This window comes from Rana temporaria, chromosome 1 (genome assembly GCF_905171775.1).
Source record: "Rana temporaria chromosome 1, aRanTem1.1, whole genome shotgun sequence".
Taxonomy (NCBI): Eukaryota; Metazoa; Chordata; class Amphibia; order Anura; family Ranidae; genus Rana; species Rana temporaria.
Genome location: NC_053489.1, coordinates 65,719,838 through 65,740,472, shown reverse-complemented (window position 1 = coordinate 65,740,472; position 20,635 = coordinate 65,719,838). Strand labels below are relative to the sequence as shown.

The 20,635-nt window shown below is 41.6% G+C and overlaps 1 protein-coding gene across 1 annotated transcript in view; it reads right to left on the bottom strand.

The window, feature by feature from the left end:
- The window catches only part of FBXO4 (F-box protein 4), a 57,514-nt gene that overhangs the window by 9,346 nt on the left and 27,533 nt on the right, over window positions 1-20,635 (bottom strand). The window contains exons 4-5 of the mRNA XM_040338880.1: window positions 20,540-20,615; window positions 7,914-8,089 (exon numbers count right to left, since the gene is read on the bottom strand). Coding sequence (XP_040194814.1) covers window positions 7,914-8,089; window positions 20,540-20,615 — 252 coding nt within the window. The remainder of the gene's footprint in view (window positions 1-7,913; window positions 8,090-20,539; window positions 20,616-20,635) is intronic.

Below are 20,635 nucleotides of genomic sequence, written 5' to 3'. Positions count from 1 at the left end.
ATTGAGTGCAGTGCTACAAGGCTAAATTATAGGACAAATAAGGCAAAATTCTGTCAAAGAAATTTTGCATTCATAAAATTGTTTACCTGCCAGGATATTTGTCCAATGCAAGAAGCCGGAACATCCAGGAGTAAAGCTAGGCAAACAAAATGATGATATCATCCCTGGTGGGACCTAACTTTAGCTAGAAAAAAAAAAGGGCAACAGGCAGGCATTATAATTCAGAGGAGACATGGTTTGACGTCACCCCGCACGGCCACTGAAAGAGGCCAGCGGTCGAGACCTGGAAGCCCTTCACCTGAAGATGTCAACGGCTGGCGGGGAGCTCTGGTGTGATGCCACATCGCTGGATCCATAGTATAGTTATGCTTTAAGAGCTTATTCCTGAAAACAGTGGCATTGCGGGGACTGCACCTGGGTGACACCAGGGAGCAGTTGTACTAGTGGGCGCCATTGAGCCCCCCTCCCATCAGTAAAGTGGTGACAGTGGGAGAGGCACTCAGTCCACCAGAGAACAGGAGCAGTGCTGTGACAAGGGATAGGCGAGCTGCAGGCTGTCAGTGTATCCCCTCCCCTTTCTCTTGTCAGCAGTGCCGGAGAGAGAGAGAGAGAGAGAGAGAGAGAGAGAGAGGGGGGGGGAGAGAGGGAGAGGGGGAAGAGAGGGAGAGGGGGAAGAGAGGGAGAGGGGAAGGAGAGGAAGAGGGGAAAGAGAGGGAAGAGAGGAAGAGGGGGAAGAGAGGAAGAGGGGGAAGAGAGGAAGAGGGGGAAGAGAGGAAGAGGGGGAAGAGAGGAAGAGGGGGAAGAGAGGAAGAGGGGGAAGAGAGGAAGAGAGGAAGAGGGTGAGAGAGGAAGAGGGTGAGAGAGGAAGAGGGTGAGAGAGGAAGAGGGTGAGAGAGGAAGAGGGTGAGAGAGGAAGAGGGTGAGAGAGGAAGAGGGGGAGAGAGGAAGAGGGAGAGGGGGGGGAGAGGGAGAGGGGGGGAGAGGTAGAGGGGGGAGAGGGAGGAAGGAGAGTGGGAGAGGGGGAGAGGGAGGGAGAGGGGGAGAGGGAGGGAGGGAGAGGGAGAGGGGGGGGAGAGGGAGTTTACTAGCCAGAGATGGATGGCATGATGACAGCTGGGGAGAGGTGAGAGACACTCCTGGTGAGGGGGGTGCAAGGGAATTGTATGCAATGTGAGATTGACCCATCTATTGCCAGATAAATACAAGCCTGGAACTAGCAACATGTGGCTATGAGAAACATCGTAGTACAAGGGAGGGTAGAGTGGATGTTCTTGGGTGGATGTCCTCTGCATCACAAAGAGGTAAAGAGATAGGATTTTTAGATCACCAACCAAACGAACTGGAAGGACTGGTGACTTTAGTATGGATAGGTTTCCTGTATGCATCTTTAAGCTCCAATTCCAATTTCGACTGAAATGTACCACCAAATCTCACTTAACAAACATTAACGGTCTGAAACACAAACTTTTTTTTTTGTTGTCAAAGGCAACCAGACATCCTCAGTGTACTAGAAATCTAAAAGGGAGTTTCCGATTAGCTGCCATGTGCAGTACAAATAGTTATTTTTCATATTTCTTAAATTAAAATAAGTGTCCCACTATAAACCCAAATGATTTCTTTCCCTTTGTGTTTCTCAGCATATTAAAAAGCAATGGGAGGAGTCATGTGACTGGTAACCACACATCTGGCTCGGACATGTGACATCTCCTTCTGATTTCCCAATTTAAGTGTGAAATATGGAGAAACCCTGAAGTATTTCCTGTATTGGCAGTATATCTTCAACATCAGCAGCCAAGGATATCAAAGCTCCAGTCTTCTACAGAAGTAACCCATTCCTCTACGCTGCTCTTTTGCAAACTTGCTAAAGTTAAAAGGTGCAGGTCAGGGAAATAAACATTTCATTGTAATGGTTTGACCACCCAACTGTGATATTTCTGTAGCGGTATCCCCATAGGGGCCGCTGGCGATTGCGATTTGTCTCTCACCCTGCACAGCCAGACATACTTCAGTCAAGAAACAGTCCCTGTACTTTGTTTTGTTTTATTAGGGAATAGAAGTTGGATTGGGATAGGGGCATATGGGATGCCCACTTGATTGAAGATAAGAAATTTAGGGGCTGAACTGTATACACCACGGGTATATACAGCCTCTTCTCCTTATCCTCCAGCACAAACCTTGCTTGCAGACTATCACTCCAAGAACCAACTGGCACTGTGGTTAGGGCCCGACACTGGCTCAGCCAGGCCCAAAGCAAATGCCCTTTGCAGGCAGGGACCGTGGGCCCCTATGGTGTAGAAAAATGGTGGCAGTTCTTAGTGCTAGCTGTCCCACATGTGGCTACTGCTCCCAGTACCACCTATTCAGGCCCTGCCAGCCCCCCTGGCTGCAGCCAATTCTTTCCACTTCCCATGCCACCACAACCCTCCTGACTGGCTCTGCACCCATCCCAGTCCTCTCAGGCATGCCTTCCAGTCCTCCTGACTGTGTGTCACTCATTGGCTATTCCTGTTGCTCTTGGAGACTTTCAAGGCAGTGTTCTGTTCTCCCACTTGCTCCCAGTGCCTCATGGCCAAGAAACCACCATGTGTCTTGAGAGGGTCCTTTTTGCACATGAGCCCTGGCCCAAGGTTCCCCCCCCCCCCAGACTGGGGAGCTCCCTCAAAGGCCACAACAGCCTAATAATCCATCTCCAGTTTCCACCCGAATGCCTGCCCCCCTGCCAATCCAAGTTGGGGATTGGTCAGGGCCCTCAGAATACTCCAGGCAACTCCACCTTACCTCCCTTTCCATTCTTCTAGAATGTTACCGAACATTCGAGAAGTAGGGGGGAGGTCTCAGTGATGCTGCCTGTGAGTCATGCAGCTCTCCCTGGATTTCTGCCCCACCCAGAACAAAAACACAGACAGGCTTAGGCTTTCTTATTAGGAAACATGCCATGTTTTTTTAAAATAGATTATGGATGCACCCTGTAATAATTGTCTTTTTGTAAATCAAGGACTTTATGTAGACTATTAAAAAAATTACTTGGAGTCTATTCACACCAGCCGCTGCAATTTTATGTTGAAGAACATTATTCTGAAATTGTTCAATAATTTGTAGACACAGCTTTTCACAGATTGGTGAACCTCTGCCCATCTTTACTTCTGAGACACTGGTCCAGATTCAAGAAGCAATTGCGCCCGTGTAACCATAGGTTACACGGCGCAATTGCTTACTTGCTCCGGTGTAACGAGTGCTCCTGATTCAGGAACCTCGTTACACCGACTGCAGCCTAAAATCTGCGCGGCATAAGGCTCCCATTGTGATCAGCGTGTAGTATGCAAATTGCATACTACCACTGATTCACAAACTTGCGCGGGCCCTGCGCAAGCCAGGTACGGAGTTTCCGTACGGCAACTTTAGCGCAAGGCTGCCCCTTCTAATAGTAGGGGCAGCCAATGCTAAAGTATAGCCGCCGCTCCCGCGACGTGAAATTTGAATTTCACGTCGTTTGCGTAAGTGATTCGTGAATTGAGCTGGACGCCATTCAAGTTCACTTTGAAGCAAATGACGTTCTTGCGACGTCATTTGCCGCAATACACGCCGGGAAAGTTTCCCGACGGAGCATGCGCTGTATGGTCGGCGCGGGAGCGCGCCTAATTTAAATGATTCCCACCCCGGCGGGATCATTTACATTGCGCGCGCTTACGCCGGGCAATTTTGCCGGCGCGCCCTCGCAATTTACGGAGGTACTGCTCCGTAAATCGAGGGCAGAGCAAAATATTTGCGGGGGCGCAGGGCAAAATCGTTGCCCTGCTCCCCCGCAAATATCGCGCAAATGTACCTGAATCTGGGCCACTGACTCTCTAAGATGCTCTTTTTATACCCAATCATGTTACTGACTTGTAGCCAAATTAACCTAATTAGTTGCAAAATATTCTTACAGCTTTTCCTTGATAATTCCACTTACTTAGCCAGCTTTTTGTTGCCTTGTTCCAAAAAATTTGAAACATGTTGCCATCAATTTCTAAATGACCTTATTTTTTTATATATATAGTGCATTTTATCAGTTTTCTATTCTGAAAAATATGGGTTATGAGATTTGCAAATCATTGCGTTCCGCTTTTATGTAGATTTTACACAGCGTCCCAACTTTTTTGGAATTGGGGTTATAGCTGTATACAAGCATGCGCCATGCTTGGACACATTTTCAAACGTACAGTGCCTTGAAAAAGTATTCATACCCCTTGGAATTTTCCACATTTTGTCACGTTACAACCAAAAACGTAAATGTATTTGATTGTTTTTTTTTGTGATAGACCAACACAAAGCGGCACATCATTGTGAAGTGGAAAGAAAATGATAAATGCTTTTCCATTTTTTTTCTCAAATAAATATTTGTATTCAGCCCCCTTTATTCTGAGACCCTTAACTAAAATCTAGTGGAACCAATTGCATTCAGAAGTCACTTAATTAGTAAATAGAGCCTAGGTTCACATTGATGCGATTTGGCATGCAATTAGACATGTCACATTGCGGCCCCACACCAATTCCCAAAGTAGTTTTTGTACTACCTTTGGTGATTTCGGGGCGAGATTTGTATAGACATCTGTGCAGGAACCCGCACAGATTTCTCTGAAATCGCATAGGTGTGAACCAGGCCAAAAAAGGGGAAACTGTTTTAATTTTTTTTTTCCATGACCATACGAAATGTACAAACTCATAAAGCATTATTTTTAAAGCTGAACTCTGAGTATCTGTACAGTTTCACATTGCAGCGAGTTTTGCATATAGGAATAAGCATAATACTGTACTCTATGCAATAGCATTGGGTAGGCTGCAACCAGAGAACCAGCAAAAAGAAGCATCGGGAACCAGTTGTAACGGTGGGTGGAAGACTAAATAAAAACATAACCCCTTTCGCCGCCAGGTTCGTACGGACCTAACGGCGGGGGATATTGCACACAATCCGGTGGCTTCAGCCACCGGGAATGTGTTTGTGAATCTGACAGGCAGACTCCTGCCTTTAAGATGAGAGCATTCGAGCGGCGCCGCTGCCGCCCAATTGCTCTCATACCCCCCAGTAATGCCCCCCTCACACCATGCTTACCGGGCTTTGCTTACCCATCAGCGAGCCCCGGTCAGTCATGGCGGGTGCCGGTGATCTGCCGATATGGTTCTGGCTAACAAGATGGTTCCTGTAAGGACTGCGCAGGCGCAATCCTTGCCGACGGAAGTCTCCGAACCTCGGCCGGCATCCAGGGCGACGTGGAATTTGAGGAAAGTGGCCAGCTCGGCCTCCTGGCTCTTTTTTTTAACATCCTCCAATCCACAGGGACGTTAAAGAATGAGTCTGGATGCCGGCCGAGGCTCGGAGACTTCCGTCGGCAAGGATTGCGCCTGCGCAGTCCTTACAGGAACCATCTTGTTAGGGGAACCTTAACGACAAGTCACCGGCTGGTAGAGGGAAAGGAGAAGAGCGGATAGACTCTCCTCCCCTTCTTGCAGTAACCCAGAAAGCGACACCTCTGACGTCACTTCCGGGTCACGTTCTCTGCGTCCCCGGCTCTCTTTACCGGTGTAGGATGTTTTGCAAAACATTCAGTGGAACGCAGGGGAGATATGCAGGGTCTTTCAGACCCTGCATATCTCAATAAAGAGAACCTGTCACCAATAAATCATCACATAGGGGACTGTTTGTCCCTTATGTAATGAAAAAATAATGTTTTTTTGCAAAATAAATAAAGTTGCACCCAAGCACAGAAAATCCCCCCCCCCCCCCCCCCCCAAAATTTGAGGCCTTCCCACCCCCACACATACACGAACATAAACGCATGCGTCGGGGGTGCCTACACGTTACATATAGCCGCGTACGCCAGAGTAAAGGCAATAATTCTAACACTAGAAAATGCATTCCCTGAGGAAAATGCGAGTGGGAATGCTGAATAGCTGAGCCCGCACCAAAGCCATTCACCATAACCACTACACTATCTTTAGGACACACAGCTCCTTTCTCTATCTGCAAAGTAGAGAGTATCCTGACTTCCTGGTCGCCCCTCCCCCCTCAAGAGGTTTCCCCTCCCCCCAGGTCAGTGAGGAGGAATATTGCACTGAGGTAAGGAAAGCTATTTATGGAAAGAAATTCCATTACAAACGCCTTTTAATTCACAGACCAATACATTAATTACGCCTCCAAACAAAACGTAATAAATCCACAACCGTACATGCGATCGATACAGCGACTTCACCGTTTGAAAGACACGGCCCTTGTGAACGCATCGATATGAAATTTATGTTGATAAACTTAAAATTGTGGCCATGCCAGCGATTTAGAATAGAGCGTCTTTGTGTGTTTTGCAGGAAAATTTTTAAAATTTTTAACATGGACGGTCAATGAGAGTGGTTTTGTCGCTCTTGTCCTTTAGAAGCTCCTGGAACTAAAACTAAAATACGTATCACAAAACTGATCACATTGCCTGAAACCAGACAAGCATACCTACGTTTTGATATATAAATTGTGTATGACAAGTAGATCTTGTGGGCGTGAGAGCAATTTGTTCGCCCTTTTTTTAAAGATAATTTTTGTTTTCAAAGATCTCCACTGTAAAGGTCACATGACACACTCTAAATCCCTTCCATAGGGTTACATTATAACCGATTCCATTTTCTGAAAAAATCGCTAAACGTAAATTGCGTTTTCACAAAAACCGTAAAAGATATCAATCTGAAAAGTCATGTTTGGATAGCTGAATATTTTGTGACCGCTTTAAAGTTTGTTTGGTGTCTGTAAGTGAAAGTATGAAGGAGCTGAAACTTTTGGCAGAACGTGTGTTTTGAAGCAGGAAAAAGGATGTTCTCATTGACTTCAATGTTAAAAAAAAGTGTCTAAAAGCTTAATATTTTAAAAAGTATAAATAGTACAAAAAAACTTGAAGAAGTCCCATCGTTAGCTGAATGAGACGAACATTTTAAAAGTTAAATGGTCTCAATAGCTGAAAGTATGCAGAAGTTACGCAGAGCCAAAAAACGTACGGAATAAAATTAAAATTAAAATTAAGAATAATAAAAAACGAATATCAATACTGGGAATGCTTATTAAAGCATTCCCACTAACAAGACCTCCTTCGTAAACACTAAACTGATAACTATAGGGGGCCTTTGAGACATTGCCTATAGAAAATATAGGGCACTGAAGTTTGACACCATTTTACGGGTGCAAAAATTAAATTAAGGTTTGGCATGTTGGGTATCTATCTACTCGGCGTAACCTCGTCTTTTATATTTTACCAAAAATGTGGGTAATGTTTTTGCGTTTGTTTGCCCTAAAATTCTGTAAAAAACACACCAACATGAAATATTGCATTTCCTACACCTTTGTGGTAATATCGTGTGACATAAAAAATTGGAACTACCGCTATTTTATTCTCTAGGGTAGGGATATGCAATTAGCGGACCTCCAGCTGTTGCAAAACTACCCATCATGCCTCTGCCTCTGGGTGTCATGCTTGTGGCTGTCAAAATCTTTCTATGCCTCATGGGACTTGTAGTTCTGCAACAGCCGGAGGTCCGCTAATTGCATATCCCTGCTCTAGGGTGTCTGCTTTCAGAAAATATATAATGTTTGGGGTTTTGTGCAAATGATTTCTTTAAACATGAGTGCAAAAAAACGCAAAACCGGCTCTGGCCGCAAAATGGTTATTAACCCTTGCAGCGCTAGGGAAGGAGGGCACTGCAAGATTACGTTTTATAGATATCCAGAGTTCAGATTAAGAGAACATAGTTCTCTTAATTAATCTGAACACAGGAAACACACAATAATTCAATATGTCATTTCTAGATTAAAATTGAGGAACCAACAAATCACTGCAATCTGGTCTCACCAGTTCAATCAAAATAATATGTAATAGCTGGCAGCCCCCAACCAGATGTCTTACTTGTATGTGCTTCAGCATTGGCCACATAGATGAAGCCTTCCACCACTCGGCACACTTCCTGCACTTGTGGAATGAGCGTGTAGAGAGTTTTCTGATTTCTATCCTGCGGGCCGTCTGCCTGGAACATCTTATTGGCTGCTGCACTTTGCTCTGCTCGCGCCCTGTCACGCTCTGTGCTAAAAGAGGAGCATAAAATGATTTAGACAGATCACAAATATTACTTCCAAACCTTCTAACGCCAACATAAAATTCACATTCAATTTTCTATATATACCCTAAGGCCCCTTTCACACTGGGGCGGGATGTGCGGTAGTGGAACAGCGCTGAAATTTTTAGCGGTCTGAATTGCGCCGGTATTCGGCCGCTAGCAGTGCGGTATTAACCCCCGTTAACGGCCGAAAAAGGGTTAATACCGTAGGCAATGTGCCTCTGCAGAGGCGCATTGCCGGCGGTATTACCGCGGTTTCCCATTACTTTCAATGGGAAGGAGTGGTAAACACACGGCTCCTCTCACCGCTCCAAAGATGCTGCTGGCAGGACTTTTGGAGCGGTCCCGCCAGCGCATCACCTCAGTGTGAAAGCCCTCAGGCTTTCAAAATGAGACTGCAGGGCAGGAGTTTTTCAGGCAATATTTAGGCGCTATTTTTAGCGCTAAACCGCCTGGAAAACTCCTCAGTGTTAAAGGGGCCTAAGCCAGGAGGTCCAGCTGGGCACCTGAAAAAGAGGAGGATTAGAGCTGCACGTGCACCATTGCACATGCACATGTAAGCATAGCATGTTTCTTATTTGAAGAAAAAAAAAATTAAGGGTTTACAATCACTTTAAGGTCTTGTACACATGGCTGCACAATGTAAAACCTGGGATTATTTCCATGACCGGGAGACCCATGGGCTGTGTACTGCCAACCACAGAATCAATGGCTGCGCACGCTGTATGCACAGGTTTACACCAATGTATACCCACTTTGTATTCATGCTTTCTGACTGTTTTGTTCTGGGAGTGAGATGGAAAGTCCCCATCCCACTGCTGGAATACTGTGCTGTGTACTATACGAAGCTGAGGCTACTTACACTTAATACAACACAAAGCAAATGCACCTGTTGGTGCAATAAATACTGTATTTTTCGCTCTATAAAAAGGAGGAAAACAAGAAAAAATATTTAATATTCTGAACCAAATGGCTGTGGGTCCTGCTGGGAGCTGGCCGTGGACCTGTGGTTCCTGCTGGCTGCTGACCTTTAGGTCCTGCTGGGCCACAGGCCATCTCCCAGCAATATACAAAAATGGGAGAAAAATGTGAATCCTGCCTAATCTATATACAATGGAACCTCTGATTACGAGCAGACACACATAAACATCGCAAAAATAAAGAAAATAAATAAAAAAATTAAAGAAAGGAAAGCAATATTTGAGTAGTTAAAAGAGAAAGCCAACAGACATTTTATTTCACTCCATCACAATCTGTCGGGGAAAACTGCGGTGAAAGCTTTGGCCGGGAATCCCGGCCGCGTGTATGCTCCACGGCAGTGTTTCCCATAGGGAAACTGCTGGGAAAAAGACGGCCGGGAATCGCAGCAGGAAAAAAAAGAGAACATGTTCTCATTTTTTTTCTGCCGCGATTCCCAGCGTTTTTTTTCTGTCGGGAAAACTGCCATGGAGCATACACACGGGCAGTTTTCCGGGCCAAAAGCTGTCATGGCAGTTTTCCCCACGGGAAAACTGGTCATGTGTACAAAGCATAAGTCTGCGATATTCAGGTTGTATAAGTTAGTGCAATGTTTCAGTTTGTCTGTAAGAGCTGGCAGTTCAACAAGGGAGATAAAGTTCTCCAATCAAATTTCAAGGTGTCTGTTTGAAGATGGCAATTCTCCAGGATATTTTGGGAGTTTAAGATGGAATCAAGTGGATTTCTCCTAGTAATGCATCATATGCTCTGGTTGAATGTCCTGAGCCAATAAGCGGGTGGCTGAGGTAGGTAGGCGATAGGGATGCTTGTCCCAGCGTTGGATGTTTACATGTTTTGTTCCTGTAAACCCGGAACTTCGTCAGAACTGAGGGATAATCAGCTGTCACTTGTTTAACCACCTCAATACCGGGCACTTTCACCCCCTTCCTGCCCAAGCCATTTTTCAGCTTTCAGTGCTGTCACACTTTGAATGACAATTGCGCGGTAATGTAACACTGTGCCCAAAATGAATCTTTTGGTGATATTTGATCACCTCTGCGGTTTTTATTTTTTGCGCTATAAAACAAAAGAAGAGCGACAATTTAGAAAAAAAAAAGCAATATTTTTAACTTGCCATAATGAATATCCCCCAAAAATATATAAAAAATATTTTTTCCTCGGTTTTGGCCGATACGCGATCCTTTATATTTGTTTGCCAGCAGAGTCCTTAAAGCGGTTGTATACCCCTTTTTTTTTTTTTACTTTTACCTACCTAAAAAGAATATCTCCTAAACTTGTTGACTTCAGTGGCGCATGCGCTCCGAGTTTCTCAGATGAAAGTCTGGCAGACGCGGGAGCTTGCCGGAAAGAAGTCTCCCGCGCGCATGACTACATTGTGGCTCCGGCCACTCACAGCGATGGAGCCGCGATACCCAGAAAACACGCCGAGGGAAAATGTCCGCTCCCTCGGTGTGGACCGAGATCACCTGCGACGCCTCGTTCTAAGGTAAGTATTTCATATTGAGCTAGTATGCAGTGCATACTAGCTCATTATGCCTTTTGCCTAACAGGTTTAAAAAAAAACAAAATCTGCAGGTTAACTACAGCTTTAAATGTATTCGTTTTCATGAAAAGTTTGCACACAGCACAATGTCCGCATACATACCCTCTGTGTGTGCAGCAAAGGATAAAGTAGAGTGGCTTTTCATCACTCCACGAGTATATTCACTGTCTCCAATTGTGGGTGCATGTTTAGCTATTAAGTTAGGATGAAAACCCAGAATCTGTTTTAGTCTGTTGTCCAGCATAAGTGCCAGTGCTTAATAGACATGTGCATTCGTTTTCGTCCGAATGCATTTGTCTGAATTTCAGGTATTTTCAAACGATAACGAAAGCACAGAAAATGAAAACCGAAAGGTCCGACATAAACAAATGCTTTATTTTCGTTTTCGTTGCGGTAGAATGTGCTTAAGCTTAACTATTAGTCCAATATTATTCTACATAAAGAGAAAAGATTCGACATTATAGAGACATGAAGAAGAGTCGACAGAGAGAAAAGATTTGACAGAGAGAGAAAAAAGATTCGACAGAGAGAGAGAGAAAAAAGATTCGACAGAGAGAGAGAAAAAAGATTCGACAGAGAGAGAGAAAAAAGATTCGACAGAGAGAGAGAGAGAAAAAAGATTCGACAGAGAGAGAGAAAAGATGCAACAGAGAGAGAGAGAAAAGATTCGACATAGAGAGACATGAAGATTGGACATAAAGAGACATGAAGATTCGACGAAGTAGCTAAAAACATACGATCGCAGCAAGCGGACATTTATGGTAAAATGCTCTGCCCATAGGCTATAGAAGAATTCTAATGTTGGTTGACTAGTAATAATAATTAATATAATTAGTCATACAACATTAGAATTCTTCTATAGCTTGTACGCGGAACATTAGACGGGAAATGTACAATTGCAGCATCGTACAGTTTCGTTGGTCCGTTTTTTTTTTTTTTAGATTCTGTCGAATCTTCTTAGAACATTTGACAGACACCATAAGCCTCCAATGACAGATTCAACCTTAATTAATTTGGATTTTCGGGGCAAATGCATGTTTTTAATGAAAAACTAAATAAATAAAAAACTAATTTCGGGAGTAAACTAAATAAATTTATTTTTTGGACGAAAATGAAATTCCGAAACAAAAAAAATAAATATAATATAATATAATATAATATAATATAATATATATATATATATATTTTTTTTTTTATTTCATATTCTTTATTGATTTTCTTCAACATTTAAAAACAGCAGATGGTTACAATCATATTTTTGTATGTTCTTTTTACCATTTCTGTTACACATATTTCGTACCCATCTTCAATATTTCACCTTTTGTTTTACCCTTTTCCCTCCCTCCCCTCCCCCTCCCTGCACTAACTATCTGCTTTATTGGGTTTTCTTTCACACGGGGTATCTAATTTCTTCCAACCAAGGGTTCCACATTTTACCAAACTCCCTGATGTTCCCTCTCTTGGTATAAACCACCTCCTCCTTCCATATTGTCTCTGTAACTACATTAATCCATTCCTTTACTGATGGGGGGGTTCACTGCTTGCCATCTCTGCGCTATTAATTTTCTTGCCTGAAAAAGGCATCTCAACACTGCTTTTGATGTATTGGTCATTCTACTTATTTCTTCCCCTAGGCCCAGGATACATAATCTAGGGTTCATCTCCAACTTTGTTTTATATATCTTGTTAATAGTGTCCAATATCCCCCTCCAATACCTGAACAGTGTCGGGCACCTCCATATCATATGTATTAAATCTCCTGTATCGTGGCATCTGGGGCATCCTGCATCCACTCTCCATCCAAAGTAAAATAATCTCTTAGGTGTATAATATGTCCTATGTATCAGCATCAGGAAGGAAAATCTCTGTGCTGGCGAAACTGTAACCAAATATCCTCTTTCAAATACCTTCATTGATCTTCTGTTATAATCCGTTGGTCTTCCTCCCATTTTACTCTACTTTTAAGTTTTTCTGGGCCTTCAATACTCTCCTTACATACCGTATGTATGAGTAGACCTCGGAAATAAATCCCTTCGTCTTACTCCAGTTACCCAGTTTCTGAAGGATAAGAGTCTTACTCTATTAAACTGAACGTCTAGAGCATGTCTAATTTGAAGGTATCTATAGAATGTATGCTTGGGTATATCGTATTCCTTTCTAATTGCAGCAAATTAGCTTGGCTGCCCATTCATTAATTTCCCAACTGACTCCAGTTCCTGCATGTTCCTATTATCCCAAAGTGGTGCGTATTCTGTCATTCCTCCCTGCCCTCCTAGTATCTTTACTGCTTTCCACACTTTAAGGGCCATCTTGACCGTAGGAGTTCTATTAATAAAAGAATTAGCCTCCAGTACCTCCACCGCTGTCTTATGGGGTGCCCCTAGAAACATCAATCCCCCGATTATATCCCCTCCTGATTTAGTTCTCACCCCTATATGCTGCAGCTGTGCTGCCAGAAAATTGCATTGTGGGTGTGGTACTGCCATTCCTCCCTCTCGTGTAGGTAATTGCAGGTTTTGAAAGTATCTATTTTCCTGAACCATTTCTTGTGTATCAATATTGGTGCATTATGCAATATATATAATAATTGGGGCATCCACAGCATTTTAATCAAGTTGCATCTCCCCGCCACTGACAAGGGCAGGTACCACCAGATTTGGATTTTCTTTTTGAATTTAGACAGGAGAGGAACGAAGTTATTCTTTATATATTTATTGATATCGCTTGTTATCAATATTAGTATTTCATTGTCTCGACTATCTCTATCTGAGGGATTTCTGCTAGGGTTTGGCTCTCTATTGGATCTATCGGCATTAATGCCGATTTCTCCCAGTTTATTACCAATCCTGATAATTTCCCAAAATCTTTAAATATAGTCATTGCCTGTTTAATGGAGTGATTTGTGTCCCAGAGGAAGAGGAGAACATCGTCCGCATAGAGTGCGATTCTCTCCTCCCGTCGGTCTCACAAATCCCTCCATTTTTGTATCTGCTCTTATTGCAATCGCCAATGGTTCCATTGCCAGAGCAAATAATAGGGGTGACAATGGGCACCCCTGCCTCGTGCCTCTCTGTAACTGAATCTTACCTGAATAGTCATTATTGACTCTGATTCTTGCACTGGGACCATTATAAAGTGTTTTAATCCACCTAATAAACACTGGGCCGAACCCAAAAACTTCTAAAGCATGCCACATGTACTCCCATTCCACACTATCAAAAGTTTTGGCTACATCTAAGGACATTACTGCTCTTGTACCCTTGTTCTCTGTTGGTGTTTGTATATTAAGAAATACCCTCCTAATGTTCATACTAGTCGATCTGCTCGGGATAAACCCAGTTTGGTCTCGATGTACTAGTCTTACAATAATTTTATTTAACCTGGTCGCCATTACTTTAGCCAATATTTTGGCATCTGCGTATAAAAGGGAAATGGGTCTATATGATGTAGTCTCTAATGGGTCCTTCCCCCTCCTTATGCAATACTATTATTGTTGCTTCAGTCATCGATGTAGGCAATTTCCCCTCCTTCAATGCCCAAATTAACACTTTAAGGAGTTCTGGGAGCAGTATTTTCCCATAATATTTATAGGTTTCCACAGGGAGCCCATCTGGTCCGGGTGATTTCTGATTTGCCATTTCTGACACTGCTGTTTGTATCTCTTCAAGGGTTATTGGGGCCTCCATTTGCTCTTTTTCTATCTCGGTAAGGGTTGGTATCTCTAAGTTCTTGAAAAAGAGGTCCAACTCCTCCGCTCCCACCACACCCTGCGATTTATATAGCTTGTCATAATATTTTCTAAATGGGTCTGTAATTTCTGATACTCGGGTAGATATTTTAATCGCAGTTATTGTGGATGGGGAGGAGTTGGTTCTCACTAAGTGTGCCAGCATTCTCCCAACATTTTCCCCTTCCCCAAATGCAACTTGCTTCTGGAATAATTTCTTATTCTCTGATTTTCTTATCATTACAGTTTTATAATCTTGTTGCTTATTCAACCATATTCTTTGCTTATCTAATGTTGGGTCTTCAATATATTCCCTTTCGGCGTTAGCTAATTCCTCTCTTATCCTATTTTCCCATTCTCTTGATGCTTTTTTAGTTTTTGCCACTTGCTGAATGCATAAACCCCTGAGGAATGCGTTCAATGCATCCCACATCACATCCTGTGTCGCAGTTCCATCATTGAACTCTATAAACTCTTTTAGTTTACCTAATGTCTCCTCTGGTTTCCCTATTAATTAAAACCACAGCGGACTGATTTTCCATATCCTATTAGACCTCTTCGTCTCTAAGCTCACCGTTATTGTTACCAAAGAATGGTCCGATACCCCTCTGGGCTGGTATTCAATTCAGTTATGGTTTGAGATGCTTTAGCATTACCAAATACCAAATCTATCCTTGAAAGTGTATTATAGGAGCTAGAACAACAAGATAATTGTAACACCTCTGGATTTCTCTCTGTCCATACATCAAACAATCCTGCTTCCTGTAGAATCTGAGACAACCGACTCTCAGAAATATTTGGTTAATTTCCCTTTGGAAATCTGTCCCTATCTTTATTTATAACCTCATTAAAATCCCCCACTGCTATAACTGGGATACCCGGCTTATCCATCATAAAATTCATTCGTTTATACATAACTTCCAGTTTAAATGGCGGTGGGATATATATATTTGCTAAAACATATTGCCCGAAACAAAATATTTTAGTTTGCACATGTCTAGTGCTTACCCAATGCTTGTTTTAAAAAATCCCAATGGGAACCATAGGTGGTCACCAATCCTATCCTATCTGTGTTCATTTTATCCCGTTTTTCATCATCCTGTTTAAGGCCTAGAATCTTTTCCCACCGTTTCTTCCATGCTTTCACCTTTGCCTGTCTTAATGTAGAATTGGGGTATCCCCATTTCCTAAATCTCTGAACTAATTCTCTACTTTCTTTGTAAAAATATTTAGTATGTGAACAGTTCCTACGAATTCTTAGGAACTGTCCAGTAGGGATTCGTCTAATTAATGCCCATGGATGGTGGTGTGGAGAAGGGTATTGCCCGCTGTAGGTTTTCTGAACGTTTTAGTCACAATTCTGGTTTCTCCTTTACGGATCAGTAGAGCCAAGAACTCAATTTGATCTTTGTCCACCTTATAGGTAACAAAGATATTTCTTGTATTATTGTGTTGTAAGTTTTTAACGAAGATAATAATAAGATATTTCAATATTGTTCCGACAAAAATATGAAAGATCCATTAAGTCTAAAATTGGAGATGAATCACTGAAATGAAAACTCTTCAGGAACCAAGCCATATTTGCCCAGTTAACAATACGTTAGCGATCTCTAACTTTTACAAACTTGGATGAGGGTCTGAACAATGAAGCTCTTCTCACAGAACAATGAAATGGTTTTCTCACCAAACAAAATGTTTAAACTGGCTTCAAGTGACTAGGTATGGCCATTGTGGAGTAGTTTCTTACCAAACAAGAACGTTGACTTTAGCCATCCTAACACAATGAACCATGTTGACCAGCGAAAAGTCCAAGGAGAGGATATTTACACAACTGAGCTACTAAGCTATCTTCATTAAAGTCCAAGCTCCACCAACATATATGATACAAGTCAGAGATATTTTATAATACACAGGGTAGTCGAAGAAGATATGTTGATATGAAATAAATAAGTAATGTTTAGATGATCAATGACGTCTTCAGACCAAGGGACATATTCCGTTAATTTAGAACTTTGTTAGAAGAAAGAATTATATGAGAAATTTGTTTTATAAATAGAAGTGTTTTAAATAAGCTACCGTAACCAACATTATGGAAGATATCACATTGTGATTATAAAAATATGAAATGTAACACATATCCATCAAACACATCAAAATAATTCATGTATCCACATTAATAATTATTTTGCATTTGATTGAGAGATGTAACCTATGCATTGATTGCAAAGACTGTTTTGGGGAAAAACATTTATAATGGAATATGGGAACATATTGTATCGAAATCAACAGTATACTAATTGTATTTTATATAATATAAAGATACCAGAGCCATCCATGGATGTATGTAGATTATATATATGTCGATAGTCTAGACCTAAAATATAGATATCCAACGTATAGATTATCTCACAATAAAGGTGAGACAACTAGTGGCTGGAAGTAATATTACTTGAGGTTCTCCAAGCCCAGAGAACAAGTAAATTATTAAGCGGTCAGCCAATAGAAACCAAACACATCTTGACAGGAACGCCCATATGTGCCACAGGCCTATGAGTTAAAGACAGCTGTCAGATGGGCAGAACTGAGTATAATCTTTATAGTCCTATTGTTTTAATCAAAATAAAAAGGGAAACCCATGAAATAGGAGATCTAAAAATCTTAATCTTGAGCTCAATGGGAGGATGAGGAGAGGACCCCATCAATAGGAGCGCCCCATGAGAGCACGCTTGCACTATGCATGAAGACTGCAACGATTTTAGCTCTGGTCACTTGCCAATAGGAGATAGCCACCTTGGAAATTGGTAACTATGTCATTTTTATTTTATCTCAAATATATTGTTGTTCCCTAGAAATGTTGAAATATTGAAGTATTGAATATCCTGTAGTTCTGGTTTGTTCTCATATCAATAACTTGTCACTTTTCCTTAAGAGTACAATTTTTATTATATTTTTATTTTTACATAGTTTCAATTTTATTGACAAAACTAACGTCCAATATATTTCACATTATTTGATCTTTTACTTACCTGCAGTAAAGTAACGATTAGACGTGTGAAATAGACGTTTTTGTTTCATTGTCATTTACATAAAAGTTATCTTGAGAACCTACCATGACTCAGATCAAAGGTATTGCATGCCCATTTTGGGGGTATTTTATTGATTTTCAAGTCATTAATGTGACGCAACTGGTATTTTAATCTCATGTAAATATTCATATTTTGTCTACCAATAAATTAGCTATTTTGTATGATCATACATCTCCGTGAATAAGTTTCATATTATAGACTGATATCATATAGATTTTCTTGTATTTTAAAAACATCTTCGTTATAAAAGAATTCAAAGTAAATTACTGTGCGGGTAAATATGACCTTAAAAAAAGCACAACAATTGTTAAGTTCTCCTATAAGCTGCTCAAATTGTGACATAGTACCCCTCCACACCACCAGGACGTTATCAATAAAGCGTGCCCAGAGGGCTATGTGTTCCTGGAAGGATGGATGATTTATACACCTCCTCTCTTTCCCACCACCCGAAAATGCAGACAGGTGTAGAGTGGGGCACATGAGGCCCCCATAGCTACTCCCCGTTTTTGACGATAATATTAACTGTCAAAAATAAAGTAGTTGTTGTTGAGAACTAATACAAGTAACTCAATCAATAATTCATTTTAAGGGCCTGCTAGAGGATGTCTGATATCCAACCACTGACAGTAAATATCGTCAAAAACAGGGAGTAGCTATGGGGGGCCTCATGTGCCCCATCCTACGCCTGTCTGCATTTGGGGTGGTGGGAAAGAGAGGTGTATAATCATCCAGCCTTCCAGGAACACGTAGAAAAAACCATTAGAGAATTTTGCAAAATAATAGGGGAACATATTTCCAGCATAGTTAAAAAAAGATGATACATCGCCAGTGGCAAATCATTTTAGAGACAACCATGAAGCACGAACCACTGGACTGCAATGTATGATAATTTACAAACTTGAATTAACTAACAGGAGAGGAGACTGGCATAAAATCCTATTACAGAAGGAACCTAAAAGGATTTTTTTATTGTATTCGATGGCCCCTAAGGGGTTAAATAGTGATATGTCACTACAATGCTTTTTATGACCTGTCATAACAGTACTGGTGATTTATTTCCCCCCCCCCATTAAGTGTTATAACTTCCATACTTACCTTTTAAGTCTACCTAAAATAAAACATTAATAACGAATTTCATACTTCCACATGTATGCCCTTTCCTTCTTTATCACCTTAGATGTGCAAAATGAATACATTCAGTATCCCAATGGTGATGCGGAATTATCCTATACTAAGACCATGGCAGACTAGCAGAAACTATGGGCTAGATTCACGTAGGAGCGCATATCTTTCTTTCGGCGTAGCGTATCCTATTTACGCTACGCCTCCGCAACTTAGACGGGCAAGTGCAGTATTCACAAAGCACTTGCTCCGTAAGTTGCGGCGGCGTAGCGTAAATTGGCCGGCGTAAGCCCGCCTAATTCAAATGTGGAAGCAGTGGGCGTGATGTAAATAAATTGTGACCCCACGTAAATGACGCGCTCCCATCGATTGTTTAGTATACTGTACAGGCAAAATGGCAATCTGCTTATGTAAACAAGGCAGATTGCTGTTCTTTTAGTAGGGAAGACATTGATCCTGTGTTCCTGCCAAGTAGAAGCACCTCCCACACTGGCTAGGAACACATTTAACACTTTGATTGCCCCTTCCCTGCTATTGTAATTAGTACAGTGACAGTGCATACAGTATTTCTAGCACTGATCACTGTATCAGTGTCACTAGTCCCCAAAAAGTATCAAAAGTGTCAGTTAGTGTCCGATTTCTCAGTCCCGCTATAAGTCTCTGATCGCTGCTATTACTAGTAAAATAAATAAATAAATCCCATTGTTTGTAGATGCTATAACTTTTCCACAAACCAATCGATATTCACTTATTGGGATTTAAAAAAAAAAAAATATGTAGTAGAATACATATTGGCCTAAATTGATGAAAAAAAAATAGAAAAAAAAATAGAATTTACTTATTAGATGTGTTTTATAGCAGAAAGTAAAAAAAAAAAAAAAAGGGAGGTGATCAAATACCACCAAAAGAAAGTGAGAGGCATGCGAGGGCACAACCTACCTTTCCAGGGCTTACATTTTTATCTAGGCATAAGGGTAGTGCCCCAATACAATGTTTCTCAACTCCAGTCCTCAAGTACCCCCAAGAGGTCATGTTTTCAGGCTTTCCGTTATTTTGCACCAGTGATTTGATCAGTTTCACAGCCGTTTCATCTGAGGGAACATGACATGTTGGGGGTACTTGGAGTTGACAAACATTACCCTAATACACCTTTAAGGAGGTGCTGGGATTTGAATCCTTATCCATACAAGGCAAAGAAAACCCAGTAATCATTGAAAGAGCCCACTGGTTCTGGTTGGGCAGCTCACAATATAGTGGGGCTACCCTCCAGTGGGTACCCAGAAAGCCATACAAAGCAAACAATCAAAGAAGTGCCAGACCAATTGGTAACGGAATCAAAATCACTTGAATGGCTCACAGATAAAAAAACATCCACTTCATTTCAGGGTCAAAAACGCTTGAGATATGGACTCAAGAAAAAGCTCTTGTATTTTAATCTATATGTGAAAGGTATGAATGAATCAGGGGGAATTAATAATGAATGGTGTCAGCATTATAAACAATGATAGCAAAGGTGGCTGGCACCAATTCCTCCAATTCATTAACACCTTTTGCATAGAGGAAAGTTCTTCTATGTACTTACCTCTGTGGGGGATGAGCTGTCAGTGCCCACACAGCCGGTTATAGTGGTCCAGGGATCTGAAATCGCCACTCCTTCTCCCTCTTCTTTCTGTAGGGCTTCCAGGACTAAATCAGAGTGATGCTGTGTGAAGGCACTGAATCAAAGTCTCCCAAGCCCTGATGAAGCATATCAGATTGATTCGAGCGTTAACTCGTCCCTTACTAAACAGCTCAATCTGAGGTTTCAACTAGACAAAGGGAACCTCAAAGCCAGATGTTCTGCAGTCTATTTAGCTAACCCATGGTACTCTGGAAATCCTTTGTAATGTTTAAAAAAACTAATATGAAGAAAAAAAATGTTAATCCTATGACAAGAATTATAGCTTTACTGTAGGCACTTACCGTGTAGTAGAATAGAGGGTTAAGATGTTAAATTTATGTTGGTTATTTAGTTGAAATGTTACACCAGAGCCAATGCCTGTATAAGAAAATAATAAT